The sequence below is a fragment of the Drosophila montana genome, unplaced genomic scaffold, assembly GCF_035044405.1.
Source record: "Drosophila montana isolate Dmon_TW-CO22-7 unplaced genomic scaffold, ASM3504440v1 contig_1624_1, whole genome shotgun sequence".
Taxonomy (NCBI): Eukaryota; Metazoa; Arthropoda; class Insecta; order Diptera; family Drosophilidae; genus Drosophila; species Drosophila montana.
This window is the reverse complement of record NW_026996559.1, coordinates 3,814,904-3,830,000: the sequence shown is the minus strand read 5'-3', so window position 1 is coordinate 3,830,000 and position 15,097 is coordinate 3,814,904. Positions and strand designations below refer to the sequence as shown.

At 36.5% G+C, this 15,097-nt stretch overlaps 2 protein-coding genes across 10 annotated transcripts in view; both read left to right on the top strand.

The window, feature by feature from the left end:
- Positions 1–15,097, top strand: part of mmd (mind-meld) — a 48,677-nt gene that overhangs the window by 4,914 nt on the left and 28,666 nt on the right. For 6 of the 9 annotated variants that reach the window (XM_064699290.1, XM_064699255.1, XM_064699248.1 and 3 more), the window contains exons 2-7: positions 3,853–4,603; positions 11,584–11,634; positions 11,811–12,013; positions 12,364–12,420; positions 12,770–12,843; positions 12,966–13,038. In XM_064699290.1, the coding sequence (XP_064555360.1) occupies positions 4,534–4,603; positions 11,584–11,634; positions 11,811–12,013; positions 12,364–12,420; positions 12,770–12,843; positions 12,966–13,038 (528 nt within the window). In that variant the 5' untranslated portion in view covers positions 3,853–4,533. The remainder of the gene's footprint in view (positions 1–3,852; positions 4,604–11,583; positions 11,635–11,810; positions 12,014–12,363; positions 12,421–12,769; positions 12,844–12,965; positions 13,039–15,097) is intronic. The other 3 variants (XM_064699269.1, XM_064699272.1, XM_064699304.1) reach the window with 1 other exon arrangement.
- LOC135440652 (ubiquitin-conjugating enzyme E2-22 kDa-like) lies at positions 13,242–14,647 on the top strand. Its single transcript, XM_064699937.1, has one exon. The coding sequence runs from the start codon at positions 13,353–13,355 to the stop codon at positions 13,950–13,952; it is 600 nt and encodes a 199-aa protein (XP_064556007.1). The 5' UTR covers positions 13,242–13,352; the 3' UTR covers positions 13,953–14,647.

Below are 15,097 nucleotides of genomic sequence, written 5' to 3'. Positions count from 1 at the left end.
TTCAGTTGCCTGCAAAAAGTTGGGAGTTTTCCGATTCCAAACGTAAAGTAGACCCTCTATTGATTCTCTCGAACAGCGCGAATGTTATTATATCAAATTTCACACTAGACTTGAAATGCTAATTGTGCCAATGCCTGGAGCTATTCAAAGTTAAAAGCCAAAACCACATTGCTGTCATAGCAATAGCGTCTACGGCTTATGTATAAGTCCCACATCGAGTCAGACATGCCCAAAAATATCTGCTTGGAGCCATGTGAAAATCAGTCAAGTTTTACAATCCGACATTGGCATGGAGACAAATGCACACTCACACAACAGCCGTGTTCTTTATGTACTTTTTGTGCCCCACGAGCACTCGAGTTGATATTTCTGTTGCGGCTTATTGGGCGCTAGACCCATGCAAACCAAAAGATGGATTTCCCTTAAAAATAAAAAAGTAATAAAAAAAAACATATAACAATGACCACTGCAGCACAATGCCGCTGGCAACAAATGCTGTGTGATTATGCAGCCGCATGATTGAAGCCGTGGCGAAACGGCGCCCCCAATTTCCCCATTGCTGCTTCGGCTGTCATTAACAGGGGTGGCCATGCGATGCCAATGCGGATTATTTGTGTGTCCATTGCTGGCCACAGGCAGGCCGCAATCAAACTTTCAATCCGAGGCCTTGCCTCAGACATCAATTGCCCAATTGTGTTGTGGACCGCAGCTGGAACTCAGTAACTCAACCAAATAGGACTTTTACGTCACGTTTCTTATCGGAGTACACCCAAAATATAGATTACTAGAAGAAATCATTCGGCGTCACGCGGTTCAGATAATGTTGAAAATGCACTTCACGAAGATTCATAGCTACACAAAATGCCGCCGCACGTTTTTGCAGTTACCCTTAAAAAATGTGTATATCATTGTTGAATTTAAACCAGGGACCTGCCACTCGTAAGGCCGATGGTCAAAAGCAGCCAAAATTTTGTTGCACCTAAAATTATCGAAAATTGTTGCTGAATTTGGACCAGTGACCGCTTCTAAGGCCGATGCTCAAATTCAGGCAGATTCAAAACCAGCCAAGATGTCGTTGCCCCTAAAAATATAGAATATTTTTGCTGAATTTGAACCAGCTGCCGCTTGTGAGTGCGACGTAGAAATTCAGTCAGATTGAAAACCTGTCAAAATGCCCTAAGACAAATTCTAAATGTTAACTAAAATGATACTCCACATGGAATTCGACTCGAGTTCAAAGTCTTTGGGATCCTTAAATGTAAAATTGTTTTTCATGGGTCATTCCTCCAAGAGTTTTAGAGAATATACCTTAATTCTTTTTGTGAGATATATATATATGTGAAGATAGTTTTTGCATTTTAAGGACATGCAAATTGATTATGATTGGATTTAACATTGCTTGTTTCCTTCAAAAATAGCTACCAACTTGGTTTTAAAATTAAAGAATTAAAAGTAATCTTGTTTTCAAAATTGACAAATGCGTTAAATCCAATTGAATTAATAGATTTTTATTCATTTCAAATAAAGCCATGACCAAAATGTGATTCCGAATGAATATCGAGTCAGTTGTGTGCGTTAAGTGTTGGGATTTAGTATAAAGCTCGACCTAATACTTTAACAACTTTACTTTGAAAGTAAATTTCGCCTACAGCTGCTGTTAGTCGACTCTGCACAATCTTCTTTTATTTGTATTTACATATTTTTTTTATATCAATTGCTTTATGGCAGACTTCAGTAAAATATTATGTTGCCGCTTGCTTAAATAACCTGGCATATTGAAATGCGAACAAATTTGCAAAAAGGCGAGTTCCGTGTCTATAAGTTATTTTAATTGCAAATAGTTGGCGTAGTCATGCAGCGATAGCTTAATTTTTATTGCAATATAATGAATAGCAGCTAAAAGCTTAGAGGAATTACAAACATTTTTAATAACATCACCGACACGATGGGAGTACTTCATTTGCCCGTCCGGCTATCTGTGCCCCTCTTCACAGCTAACTGTTGACTGTTATGTTAATTAAATCTACAGGTAAATAGAAAGGCATTAAGAGGAAAGGTATATTCTGAGAAGTAGTTTTTAATTACCTACATTATATGAAAACACATAATAAAACAGAAAAAATGAAATGCGTAAGAAAGATCCTTTTTGTAAAGAATATAAGATATAAGAATAATAAGATAAGCAGGGTGGGTCAGTAAGAGGGCGAAAGAAACAGGAGTGAAATTAAATAGTTTGAAAAGAGACAGCAAAATAAAGTTGAAAAATGACTGGCAAGTTGCATGAAAATATAGAAAATGCTTTACCAGTTGAAACATTTTATTCGCAGAAGCAGGTAAATCAAAGGATAGTTTTCCTGGCAGCTAATTGATATTAGCGGCGGTCGGTTACGAGCTGAAAAAGTAGCTCGCACAACAATGAAATTAACTGAGAATATCGAAAATGGACTCATTAATTGACTTATAGCAAATCCAATTATAAACGAGCGGCATCCGCACAGTTGACGTTATTCAGGGACATATTCGCATCATGATTTGTTTATGTATCCACTTTGTGCACCCTTGACTGGCTAGCCGTCTATCCATCCGTTCGCATGAGGGTCGCCGCAATTAATTATTTAAGCAGTTCGGGCTTGTCATTGCATTTGCTATGATTTAACTATGACCCCTTTATTGCTGCCCTTGGTTAATTAGGCAGCAAACAGTGGAAGAAATCAAACAAAACTTTTCACAATACAAACATTATTAATTGAGTTGCTGTTTCAAATTCGAAAACATTTTATTCTTTGTTTTTGGGTACAATTTGGGTTCTAACATATAGAAATTCTTAAGCAAGTCCGAAACAGCAATAAAACTAATAAATATATAACTAATATAGTATAGGTGTTGCTTAGAGGGTAATTTGCTGTAAATATTTGCATGTACAAAAGCTATATCAATTATTATGTTTTTAATAGCTATCAGAAGTATCGCATATTTATGTCTATCTGTGTCTTAGATTAAGTTCGTGCAGCCGATTTTCCACATCTGTGAACCAGGTACCGTTTCAAACCTGGGTTCAATTTTAAAGTTCGTTGCCCGTTCTAAATTATATAGATGGGTCCAAGCTAATTATGCATTATACTGGGTCGCCTTTAAAGCCATTTCGTTTGAACCAATCTTTTGAATATGATTCGATTCACAGTAAAAACTAGACTTACCTTCCTGGTATGACCGGTTCGCAATGAAAGTGGTTACTATATGAAATAGCATGGTCCTCGACTAAGACAATACTTTATCACCTTTGGTATTCGCTTTATGCCCACTGTACGGAAGCTACACTGTCTGCAAATCGAGCTTCGTTGACGAGCATCTGCAGTTGCTTCGGCCGGGGCCGATCGCTTAGTCGTGGATCAGTGATCGGTCAGCGCGTTTTGCCGGGACATACATACATATATAGTTCTGTTTATATTAAAATATAGTTATCAGTTGATTAAACATGTTGCTAACTGCTAAATATTTCAACTGTAAGTGCCAAAGATAATCGTCTAGATCTTTTAAGTGTGAAAATGTATATATACCTATATATAAAAAAATTTGTATAAACAAAAAATACTTTTTATATTTTCGCCAAATATCTTAAATTTGCATTGATCCGATTTGATGTCTAGCTGTCTAGTTAAGAGCATAATAATGTTCATCCTCATTTAACTATTTGACCACATATGTATATCCAGTATCTGCTTTATGTATGCAAATATGTTTAATTTGATGCCCTGCTCAATTAAAGTAACATATACAAATTTGTACAGGCTAAGCATTTTGCCATCTTAGACAAATAAATAATCTTCTATATGTTTCTATATGTCTTTGCAGATCAGCTTCGTATGATAGACAATTGCAATCGGTATACGCCCCTGAACGGCGGGCGTTTGTGACAAGCTTCTGGAGAAGCGAACAGCAAATATTTTTTTATTGTGATTGTGAGAAGAGAGTTAAAAAACAGTGATTTTTTGTTTATTTTTTTGAAACTCGTACAAGAAATAAGTGATTATTAAAGAAGTGCTAGACTCAAGTGTGTGAAAAGGGGCGGCAAAGTAGTCGTAAGGAAGCTGGTCAGCAAGGGCATTGTGCAGCGCGAAATGATGCCGCAATATCGACTTGACCTGCACACTGACGTCAGCCGAGCAACACCCAGTCACGCCTGCCCGCCACTGCCATACAACACAACCTCTGCCTCAGCCACAGCCAAGGCCACAGCCACAACCTCAGCCAGAGCAGCTGCAACAGTCACTGCAACAGTCCCAGCCTTAGCTTATGCCACCAACTGCTGTGGAAGATCAAGCTAAGCCGCAAGCAACATATTAGAAAGAATTAGAGCCAAACAATTAGAAGCCAATTTCCTCAGAGCTTGAAAGCAATTGCGACAATCGTATGTGAGTGAGAGATTGCGGGTGTATCAACTAAAAAGCCTACCAGCCAGCAGCCGTTTAAAGCAGTCACCTTTGGTCGGGAGAGCACCAAGGCCAACGAGGAGACGTCAGTGCAACCGCCGTCATGTGGATAACACTCGCACCTTTGGTCGTCATCATAGCCCAGCTTTGTGCCTTGGTCCACTCCGCTGGTGGTAAGTACATTATGTTATACATATATATACATATATATACATATATATACATATATATATAAATATATATGTTCCCCATATACACAATGAGGGCTCCACATATTGAAATGATTTCAACCAGGCTTATTTCCACTCATGAATTCATGGTAAAAGGGTTTATTTAAAAAGAATTATGCTTATTGAACAAATGTCGGCCGTGGGCTGTATTTGCATAAATGCATTTGACATTTACAGCAGTCGTTTGCAAATTCGATGTTCAAATTATTCACAAATTAAAATCGTCAATTTTATTCTCATTTTTAATCATTTATTTTGTATTGTTTTAATTTGATTCACTTCAATTGGCCCACAAATTGGCCTGCAGATATTTGTAATAATAAATATTACGCATTATGAATTTTGCATTTTTTCTATTCATCAAATTTGCATTTAATTTTTTGTTGTTGTGTGGGAAATAAAAGCGTGCATCATTTATATGTAAATTTGCTTATTAACTCTGGAATCAAAGCGTAATTTTCTCTTTTTTTTTGCGTATGACCACAGTATAATGGGTTTTTTGCTTTATTTTAATATTGGCAAATGTTTGCAAACGATTGCATTGTAGTTAGTCAATACGTCAGACTTATGTTTTATAAGCCTCCGAAAAGGCAGCTTTTGTTTAAGGACATGAAAGTTTTGGCGAGAAATTTTCTCATCTGATAAAGTCAAAAGTTTGGGAAAATTATTGAGCAAAATTCGTATATGTTCGTATTCTGTTCAATATTTTATTACTCATCTGAGAATAACGTAGAGTTTCAGACTATTATTTTAACATCTTGATGAGCACAGGCTACTTTAACCTTCGACTATGACAATGTATTGTTGTTGCTTAGATGTCCTTATGTATCTAAATCTTGCTTAGTTAGTCTTTACTTCACTTAGAAAACATATCTCACGAAGACTGCACCTTCTGCTAATCTTGCTTTTAATGTTTGCATTCAGCGTTAGAATATCAAAAATACCAGCAATTGTATCTGAAATAATCTTAGTATGGTCTGGTTTCTTAGTTCTTAACAATGATTATAATACTCTAGTAAAGGGGGTTCGATTGTTTTTCGATTTTGTTAAACGCAGTTTTCGCTTGTCTTATTTTTATCTGATTCGATTTTTCTGTTGCTGTTATTCCTGTTATTTTTAGTTTGAGTTACTTTTACTCTTGGTAAAATATTATATTCCCGTTGTCATATTAGCTGGTAGAATTTCTATCGATCGTTGATAGCCTGAAGGTTTTTATTTTCAAGGGTTCTTAGGTTTTCAACTCTGTAAAATCGGGCGAGTGGATTACATTTCCTATAGGATGTGTGGTATAGTTTTCTAATATGTCTTTTAGATAGATGTCCGATAAAGTTCTAATATCGTTTTTGCAATAGTCGAACTATTGCAAATTGTATTGATTTATTTGCCTCATCACAGTAAAAGTGTTCTTTCATTCAAATATCTCTATATAGATATACATATGAATATTTGTGCATGTATTAAGATCGGAAACTAATGTTCCAGCTAGTCCCATATAGCCAAAAGATCTTTTAATCTTTTTTGTACTGAGAGCGTTCCATATTATACAAAAGCACCATCGAAATGAAATAACGCTTAAATATTTTAAATAATAAAATAACATTCGCAAAACTTTAATGAAAGCAACAAACAAACAAAATTCAATGCTTATGCATTTTCACATATAGCTTGGAAAATGAGCCTCAGATTAGTTAAAACAGGAGCAAAGGCGTTGTGAACGTTTCCGCCAATATTCCAATACAACAATTTGAGGTGAATTATGAAAAATCGTTAATTTCGAGTTTAATTTGTTATTTTGGTGAATTATTCCATTTATATTGTATTGTACCACATACCATCATTTTATTAATTCAATAAAGTCACTTATAATACGCTCTTTTGGTCGATAGTACATTTATATTTAAGCCATGCCCATATTAGCTGAATTTGTTGGCAAATAAAAATTGTTTTTAAAAAAAATGAAGATAAAGTCGCAACTAGCGTTAACAAGCTTTACTTATGTTTCGATGACCCTTAACCTAATGGGCGAGCTCTTATAGTCCAAGCTAATACAAATGCTACACTACATCAGCTGGCAACTGACATTCGATTTCTTTCCCTTTTCATCATTTGAATCTATTTTAAGCAATGCTGTTTGACAGAAACGTCCTTGAGAACCACTCAACCTTGACGCCAGAAATGTGCAATCGTCTGCATTGAATAAACCTATTTATATTTTTATCCTGTACGTCTTACGGTACTTATTGAAGGACTTCTTGAAGGACTTACAGCATGCATAAGTAGTAGCAATATTTTTTCAAGAAATATGTAGAGCAATCGTCTATACGTGAAACTGTTTGCCTGACTGACTGGCTGACTGGCTGACTGACTGACTGAAGGACAGAATGTATGACCGACTGACTGGCTATTGATTAACGCATAGCCAAAACCGTAAGAGCTAAGAAATTTTTACTAAAGTTATAATACAGCTGCTCGCTATGACAGGGTTTTGGGAGATTCCACCTGCAAATTTGGAAAAAATGTCTGAAAACTCATTTTCAAAGGCCTTTATGAAAATTCATTTGAGACGTGACTCACATTCATTACAAAATCCATCCCTCTTTGGTGGTAAAAGGAGTCAAAGATTTGGCTGGTTACGTATCGGGTTCAAACATATATCAAAGAATCTTTAATCTTTTTGCAAAATCCAACCCTCTTGGATGGAAAGTGCGTATCATCCGCTTGAATCTTATTTGCAAAGCCCCACATAGGAACTTAATGAATACGTGTTTAAGCGACACTGATCCTTGCAAAAGATCCTTCTGAAACTTCATTTGATACGCGTTTCAAACTTTTCCCAAGCTTCACCCCTCTTACATGGTAAATTCAGCTCAAAGAATATATGAACGAAAGTTTATTTTTCGACTTCATGCCTTGCCTCACGGTAGTAAAATACTCGAAAAATGTAGATTCCAAGTTTTGGAACGTATTTCGAAGGGACTCAAACGCATTTTCAAATCATTCTTAAATATAATTTGAGATAGCACGCATAAATTTAAATATTCCTTTGTCAGAAAAAACTTGCAAGAAGTTGCCATGTAATAAAGACAGAAAGGGCAGCGTTTTTGATGTTATCGATTGTCGATAGCTAAAAAAAATCGAAGAATTAAACACCAAATGGAATAAGTGGCAGCACCAGCACATTGCAATTTGTCACACCTAGACAATGACAAATGAATAGAACAGCTTATATTTCGTATAAGCTGCTCAGACTTGTGTTTATACGGCCTGAGCACAACTCAGGCGAAAACTCAGCGGGAAACTCAGACCGTGTAAATATATAGCTTGAGGAACTCTTGGGGTTTTTGTCTTACACAGTTTACATTCTTTGGTTGGTTGCTTTTTAACGAGAAATTGAAATAGGATGCTGCAAAAAGTTTAAATTTGGCTTTATTGAAGTTTAAGTAACTTTTTCTGTGCGGCCCAAAGAGCTCAACCCTTGGGATTTTTCATTTTTTTTTAACAACACATGTCACGCTTTCATCAAGTCGCCGGCGTGATTTACTTTTGATTGATGCTCATTTTGTGGGATTTGGCCCAACTATGTGACTGGGCGGTTGGTTTGTATGCCACTTGGCGTGCAACAATGCAAAGCCCCCATATAAACACATTGTGCAAATATAACGCAAGTTTTTTATTTTATTTTTTTATATTTTATTTTTTTGCGTTGCCAGCTAAATTTCAGCATTGACAGCAGTCAATACTGATGTGGACTCCCAGCGGCGATGGGCTTTAAGCTCGCATCGATGAGCAAATAATAGTGTATCCCTCTGGGCTTTATTTTTTAGCGGACCTCAACAGGCAGCGTGCCTTATTTACCACATCAATTAACTCGGTAAAAAACAATAGAAATACAAGTAATTGAGCTCTAGTCGCTAGAGCACTAGCAGATAGATAAGACATATCCCGAACCCAAGGCCAAGCTTCCTTATGTAAATGCATACTTCTTGCTGTATTCTTCCCATTGCTCCACACTATGTACAGCAAATATATTCTCGATTATCTTCGGTGCTTAAAGTCCGATCTTTATGAGATTTGTAGTGTTTAAATAAGGCATGCAAATGTGTGTATCTTTCAAGGTAAGGCTCTGCCTTAACAAATACGATTTTTTTCCATTTGGGAAGAAATGAAATGAAATGTATGCAAAAAAGCCGTCATATGTATACTATAAGAAAGACCACACCCCATATATGGTGTATCTACATAGCTCTTATAATAACCAATAGAGAATGTATATTTAAAAATGTTAAGTCCTTAGCTTTTGTTGAGATTGATGCGTTGATGCTGACGGACATGGCTAAATCGTGGTCCTGATCAAACATATAAATACTTTTTGGGTTCGTGGTTGCCCTTTTTCTGTCTGTTACATAGCATCACAAAAACATTATACATTTTTTCTTACCCATTTACCCGTTTTTAATGGGTTCAGGGTATAAAAACTCATTTACATATAAAAAAGCTCCAAAATAGGCTGTGCTCATTCATGAACGAGCACGCATTGGATGCAGAGCCGCAATATAATAATACCTTATACTTGGGCTTATCAAGCTTTCTGTATGCTTTTTAAAGCCCACCTATAAAAGAGGGAACATGCTTGTGCATGTTCTTCCTACATCCTTTAATTCCTCCAGGCAGAGTGCTATACTCGATTTCAAACTGAACAAGTCTACATTTGTGTATTGCGTAGTTTGTGACACTCGACCGCAATGCACTCACTTGTCTTTTTTTAACCAAAATTGTCATGTCCTGGCCAACCTCTCCCCCCCCAGGGAGCTGTCTTGTGGTTGTGGACGTAGCTACATTTTTAGCTAATTGTGCATCTGACGATTTACTTTTTGCTGCACAAAAAATTCTTACTTGTTGAGTGTGGATTTTATTCTGTTTTTATACAATTTATCTTTTACAATTTATTTATATTTGTTCCCATTCTAAATATTCTCTTGTTATCAGCAACCGTCCAGATGCGTTTGATGCTTAGTTTGTGCCAAAATTCGTTTTCCTAATGAAACATTTTGTACTTGAGAATAGCTTACAGAATTTAATCCATCTGTTGGTGAAATTCGCCTTTTATTAAGATTCCTAATTAAGATAAGGCCTCATGATTGCCAGTTGATACAGTTAATACATAGTACATAAATTGTCTTCAATATACATATGTGTATGAGCATGGACTTAAGTACGTATATGAACGAATCCTTCAATATTAACTAAAAATATTTAGGCCATTATACAATAAAAGTTATGAATAGAAGTCTTTACGTAAGCGTTAATATGTTAGCCTGTTAGAAAATATTTATAAGTACATAAGTGTATACGTGTTTATGGGATTAAAAACGATTATTAGTGGGCGGGAGTTTTGTATGGCAACAATGGATGCACATCATAATATATGCAAGGCACACAATAAGTAAAACTCATTTTGTCGTCGCCCATTAAACCCTTTGCTTTCCATGGTTGCTTAGGCAATTCGAATAATTAGTTTTACTTGTCCATGTTGGGCGCCAGATATTAATATGCACTAGCCATCGGCAGAGCTTGCATTAGAGCTTTGCGTTGCATGTGTTTGAGGTCATGCTGGTTTCATAGATGGCGTAATTAATGATAAATGCATCCTTGGCCAATTCGAAATTCGAAATGCATTTTGTGGCTCACAAGCGATGGGCGTAAATTGAAATTTAACTTATCATTTATTGTTTAATTGTGGTTAGGCTCGTTTTACTGGGAGCACCACAAATTATTAACATGTAACAGACCAATTTATATGCGTATTAATTAAAATTTGAAATCAAATTATAATTTCATATTATGTTGAATTACAACTTTTATTTGGTAAATATCGAGTTATTTGTAATATGTTTGGAATTATTTTTGCTTTCATTCAATTCGCAATTTTCAGTACAATGAGCAAGTAATTTTGTTTAATTTATGTATATGCTGCTAAGATTAAAGAAAAAAAGAGAAAAAAAATTAAAAATGTCCATCGTATCGTTTTAGAATTCCTACGCTTTACCGTCGTGTACGAAATTTGGCAAAGCGTTTGGATTCTGAAACGATATATGGTCTGTAACAACAAAAATGAAATGTACAGCCCAATATATAATCCGTTAATTAGGAATCAGGCAGCTCTTGGGAATACATTTTAATTGAAATTATTATCATAGATAGGCTTTGCTATTGAGAAATCTGGAAAGCAGTCCGATAACTAAACTGTCTTAAGGCATTCCAGCGATTTCCAGCTGTGTCAGAAAAACAAGTTCTCAGCAAGCATGTGGTTGTATTTATATGCTGAAGCTGTTCCACAAATTTGAGTAGAAGTACACAATATATATATTAAAGAATTGATTTGAGCTCTCTCATCGGGGCATCAAAAATAATGCTGAAACCTAGACCTGGGGTTTTGAGGTGCTCTACGCTAAACTAATATTTCATAATTTACTGAAGCTGAGTCTGAGTTTTCAACTGAGTTTTCGACTGAGTTGCACTCAGCCCGTGTAGACAATAGTTTGACTTTCTCAGGTGAGAAGCTTTAACGATATTGAACATATTGTATTAAATCTGAGCGCTCTTCTGAGCTGTCATTTTCTAGGGCTACCAGACAGCGGGTAAATTTAATATGTTCGTTGATTCTTTTTCTGGGTCAACTAAGTATTTTCGTCCTGTGTATACACTGATCAGAGTTGTTTAACTGAGTTTTTTGATACTTAGGCCTGAGACTCCCAGGCGAAAACCTAGCTGATAGTTCAGGTCGTAAAAATACAGCTTTATACTCACAGCGATGCTCACAGAGCTACGTCTTTTATTGGGGCCTTCAACTGTTATTCCATCTATTAACACAATACGCATTTAGTAAAAAAGCTTAATTTTAATAAAATATTTTTCTTTTGCAGAAGCTGATTATACACTCGATGATTCATTTTGGAACGAAGAAAGTCCAGTTGGTAAGTATATTTACCTAATAGCAATTAGTTTTCCATTATGTGTGTGGTTTTAATTTTCATGTGCCATAATCTATTGAGCGTAAAATATCTAGCGTTTGATTGAGTGATTGTTATTCTTCGAATCGATGCTTGAAGAACTACTTTAGCGAACATTTTTAAATAATTCTTTTTTGCAGGTGAAGTGGAACGGTTACTCAAAGAGTATAGACAAAATCAGGAGCTTGTGCGTCGTATTGGTGGACATTATTATCAAATAATCTATCCGGTACAGCTGCGTCATCACGAAAAGATGGGAATCTCAACACGCGAAGTTAGTCTCCCAAAGGTACGCAAAGATTTGCATAAGAGAAATACTAGAAAAATCGAAACAAACACAATGGTATGTTCACATTTATTTCCATTCACTCGTGATATTGTTTGTCCCATTGTTTTTATCCACACACACTTACACACACACGCACATACTGTCCATAATCTACATCACCCATACATACAGCCTGTCATCCAAATTTCATCAAAAATTGTTTATATTGAATAACTTTAAGGAACCTTACAATTGTATGATTTTTCCACTGCCCAATATTTATTCAAACCACAAGATGAATAGTCTGCGAACTTCTTATTCAAATCGAATGCCTTATGTGTTTTGATACTAAGTTGTAGATTCGTAAGCGAGTCCGCTTTTTGCCGACCATTCAAGGCGTGACGTTTTTTAATTTATTTTTTTAGCCCGGACAACGTCCACGCCCACATGATGACAGCGGATTCAGCAGAGGCAGGACAAAGGTATGAACGCCGAATTTATACATAAATATTTAAACCCATCAATAAATGCACGGATTGTGTAATCGAATCCATTCCGTTTCTGTTCGAAATCGATTTCGGAATAAAAGCAAGAGTTTTTCCAAGTTTCATGTTTCACGTAGTATAAAAAAGGGATGATTTATTTATAATTATATTTAATGCAGCTCAATTCGGGCGCATTCAAACAAAAGTTTTACAATAAAACCAAATACAAATACATTCGATAAAGTCGAGGCCAATTTGGTTAAATGCCTGACAATTGGGAATATATTGCGTGGGCATTTTGTCACAGTACTAAAGATTGTTTTATATTTGCCCTCTTAAATTTCAGAAACATTTTCATCGCACCTCACTGCTTATCAAGGCATTCAATCACAAATTCCGTTTGGATTTGGAATTGAACTCGTGAGTAGAATAAATAAAGCTGATTTATTTTCCAGCTCTTGGTCAAATTAAACTCGTTAAGAGATTTGGTAGCTTATTCATTATTCCTAATCCGCATTATATACCTACGTCTCCTTTTACAGTCAACTACTGTCGCCCAACATACAACAGAAACACTATCACGTCGGTGGATACCAAGTGGATGGCAATCGGCATGTAAGTAATCCAAATTCGAAATATCCCAGCAATCTCTAGTGGCATAATTGTTGTGAAACAATGATAGGAATTTAAATTAAAATGTTGAGCCACAATTGAAATTAAGTTAAAATCTCATCAATCTAGCAGTCCGAATTCCGAGCCATTTGTATTCGAACAAGTGTCAGTTTATAATAAAATAGAAAAACTGAAGCGTTTCGTATATAATATATATAGAAAACAAAAAAAAAAAAAAAATCTTGGAACGTAAATATACAGCGCGATTTACAACACAAGAACAACAAAAACAACAACAAGAACATCTTTGAGGAACCATGACAAACATGGCTGAGGCGCGCATCAAGCGCGAGTTTAAAGAGGCACTCAGCGGTGAAGAGTTCCGCCAGTGCCTGATCAAAATGGAGCTCGTCAACGATAGCTGGACAGAGCTGCGCGGCGAGATAACTGGGCCGCGCGGCACGCCCTATGAGGGCGGTAAATTTGTGCTTGAAATCAAGGTGCCAGATAAATATCCTTTTAGTCCACCAGAAGTTCGCTTTATGACACGCATCTGGCATCCGAACATCTCATCGGTGACTGGGGCCATACGCATGGACATCCTGAAGGATCATTGGGCCGCAGCCATGACACTGAGCACAGTTTTGTTATCGCTACAGGGTATGCTGACCGCTGCCGAGCCAGACGATTGGCAGGACTTTGTGGTTGCCTATCAGTTCAAAAAGCGGCACGATCTATTTTTACTAACGGCCAAACATTGGACTAGCGCGTATGCGGGCGGATCCCGCACGTTTCCCGATTTGGATCTGAAGATTGAGCGTCTCAAGGATATGGGCATCGATGAGCATGAGGCGCGCGCGGTGCTCTCTAAAGAGAATTGGGATCTGGAGAGGGCAGCCGATTGTCTATTTATTTAGGTGTGCGGAACTGGGCTTCACAAAATCAACAACAACACCAATAACAACAACATCAGCAACATATTCAAAATCAACGAGCGATTATAATAACCAACAATATCAACTACAATAACATCAACACCAACAACAACAGAAACGAAAATAACAGCCCAAAATTCTAGTACAGTTTCATACAGCTGCCGCAGCAGTCAGTTTTTCCAACATGCAAAGTGTAATCCATGGACCTGGTCCAACAATTTGCAACGCCCAAATTTGTATTACGTAGTATTTTTGTCGGTTTCCAACATTTCGAAATTTATTTACTGTGTAATTCAAGTTTAGTGCTCGACATTCGGACCCCTTGCGGCTCGTCCTTTATTTCGAATACCCAGGAATTCACCAGGACTCACGTTCTCATGTGTCACTGTGCTCTTGGCGAATTCTTAGGCATTCGAAATACATATGGGAGACGGAATCGGTCGGTTTGTTCTGTTATTTTTGAGTGCATTGTACATTGCAGTTGATTTAGGTATACGAGTATGTTATGTAACAGATCCCAGGGTTTGCGCATACGCATTTATTGTTTTGCTAAATATCAATATTACTTGCACTTTAATAATCATAAAACAATGAAATACTAATAGTATTTTGCCTGAATTTGAATATTTTAAAAAATATAATAAAGATCTATACTCTTGGGCATGCCGCTCTATAAATACCTATTCAGATTTATGCTCAAATTGCGAATGGGTGAAAAATAAACGAGCTGAGTCGATTTTGCCATGCCTGTTTGTCCGATATCATTAAACAGTATTTTTCTATACCACCTGCAGAACACGTTAGTTTTTACTGTAATCATACAATTTTTGCATAATCTCGATAAATATCGATTTTGGCTAGATACAATCAACCAAAATGTGGTAAAGAAATGACTCGAGGCTAGAGCCAAGCGCCTTGGTATATGCAGTCTTTTGATTGCCATGTTAATCCCTGAAAATTTCAAAAAGATTAGACCAATTCTTATAATCCCGATAAATATCGATTTCGATAGTCTTAACAGCTAAATACACTCAACCAAAATGGGGTTTCAAAGCTAAAGACTTGCGCCTTCGTATTTGCTGAGTTTCGAATACCATGTTGAAGTCCTGAAAATTTCATAAAAGTCT

Excerpts from the sequence above, each read along its gene's own strand:
- LOC135440652 (XM_064699937.1), top strand. The coding sequence starts at position 13,353 with ATGACAAACATGGCTGAGGCGCGCATCAAGCGCGAGTTTAAAGAGGCA.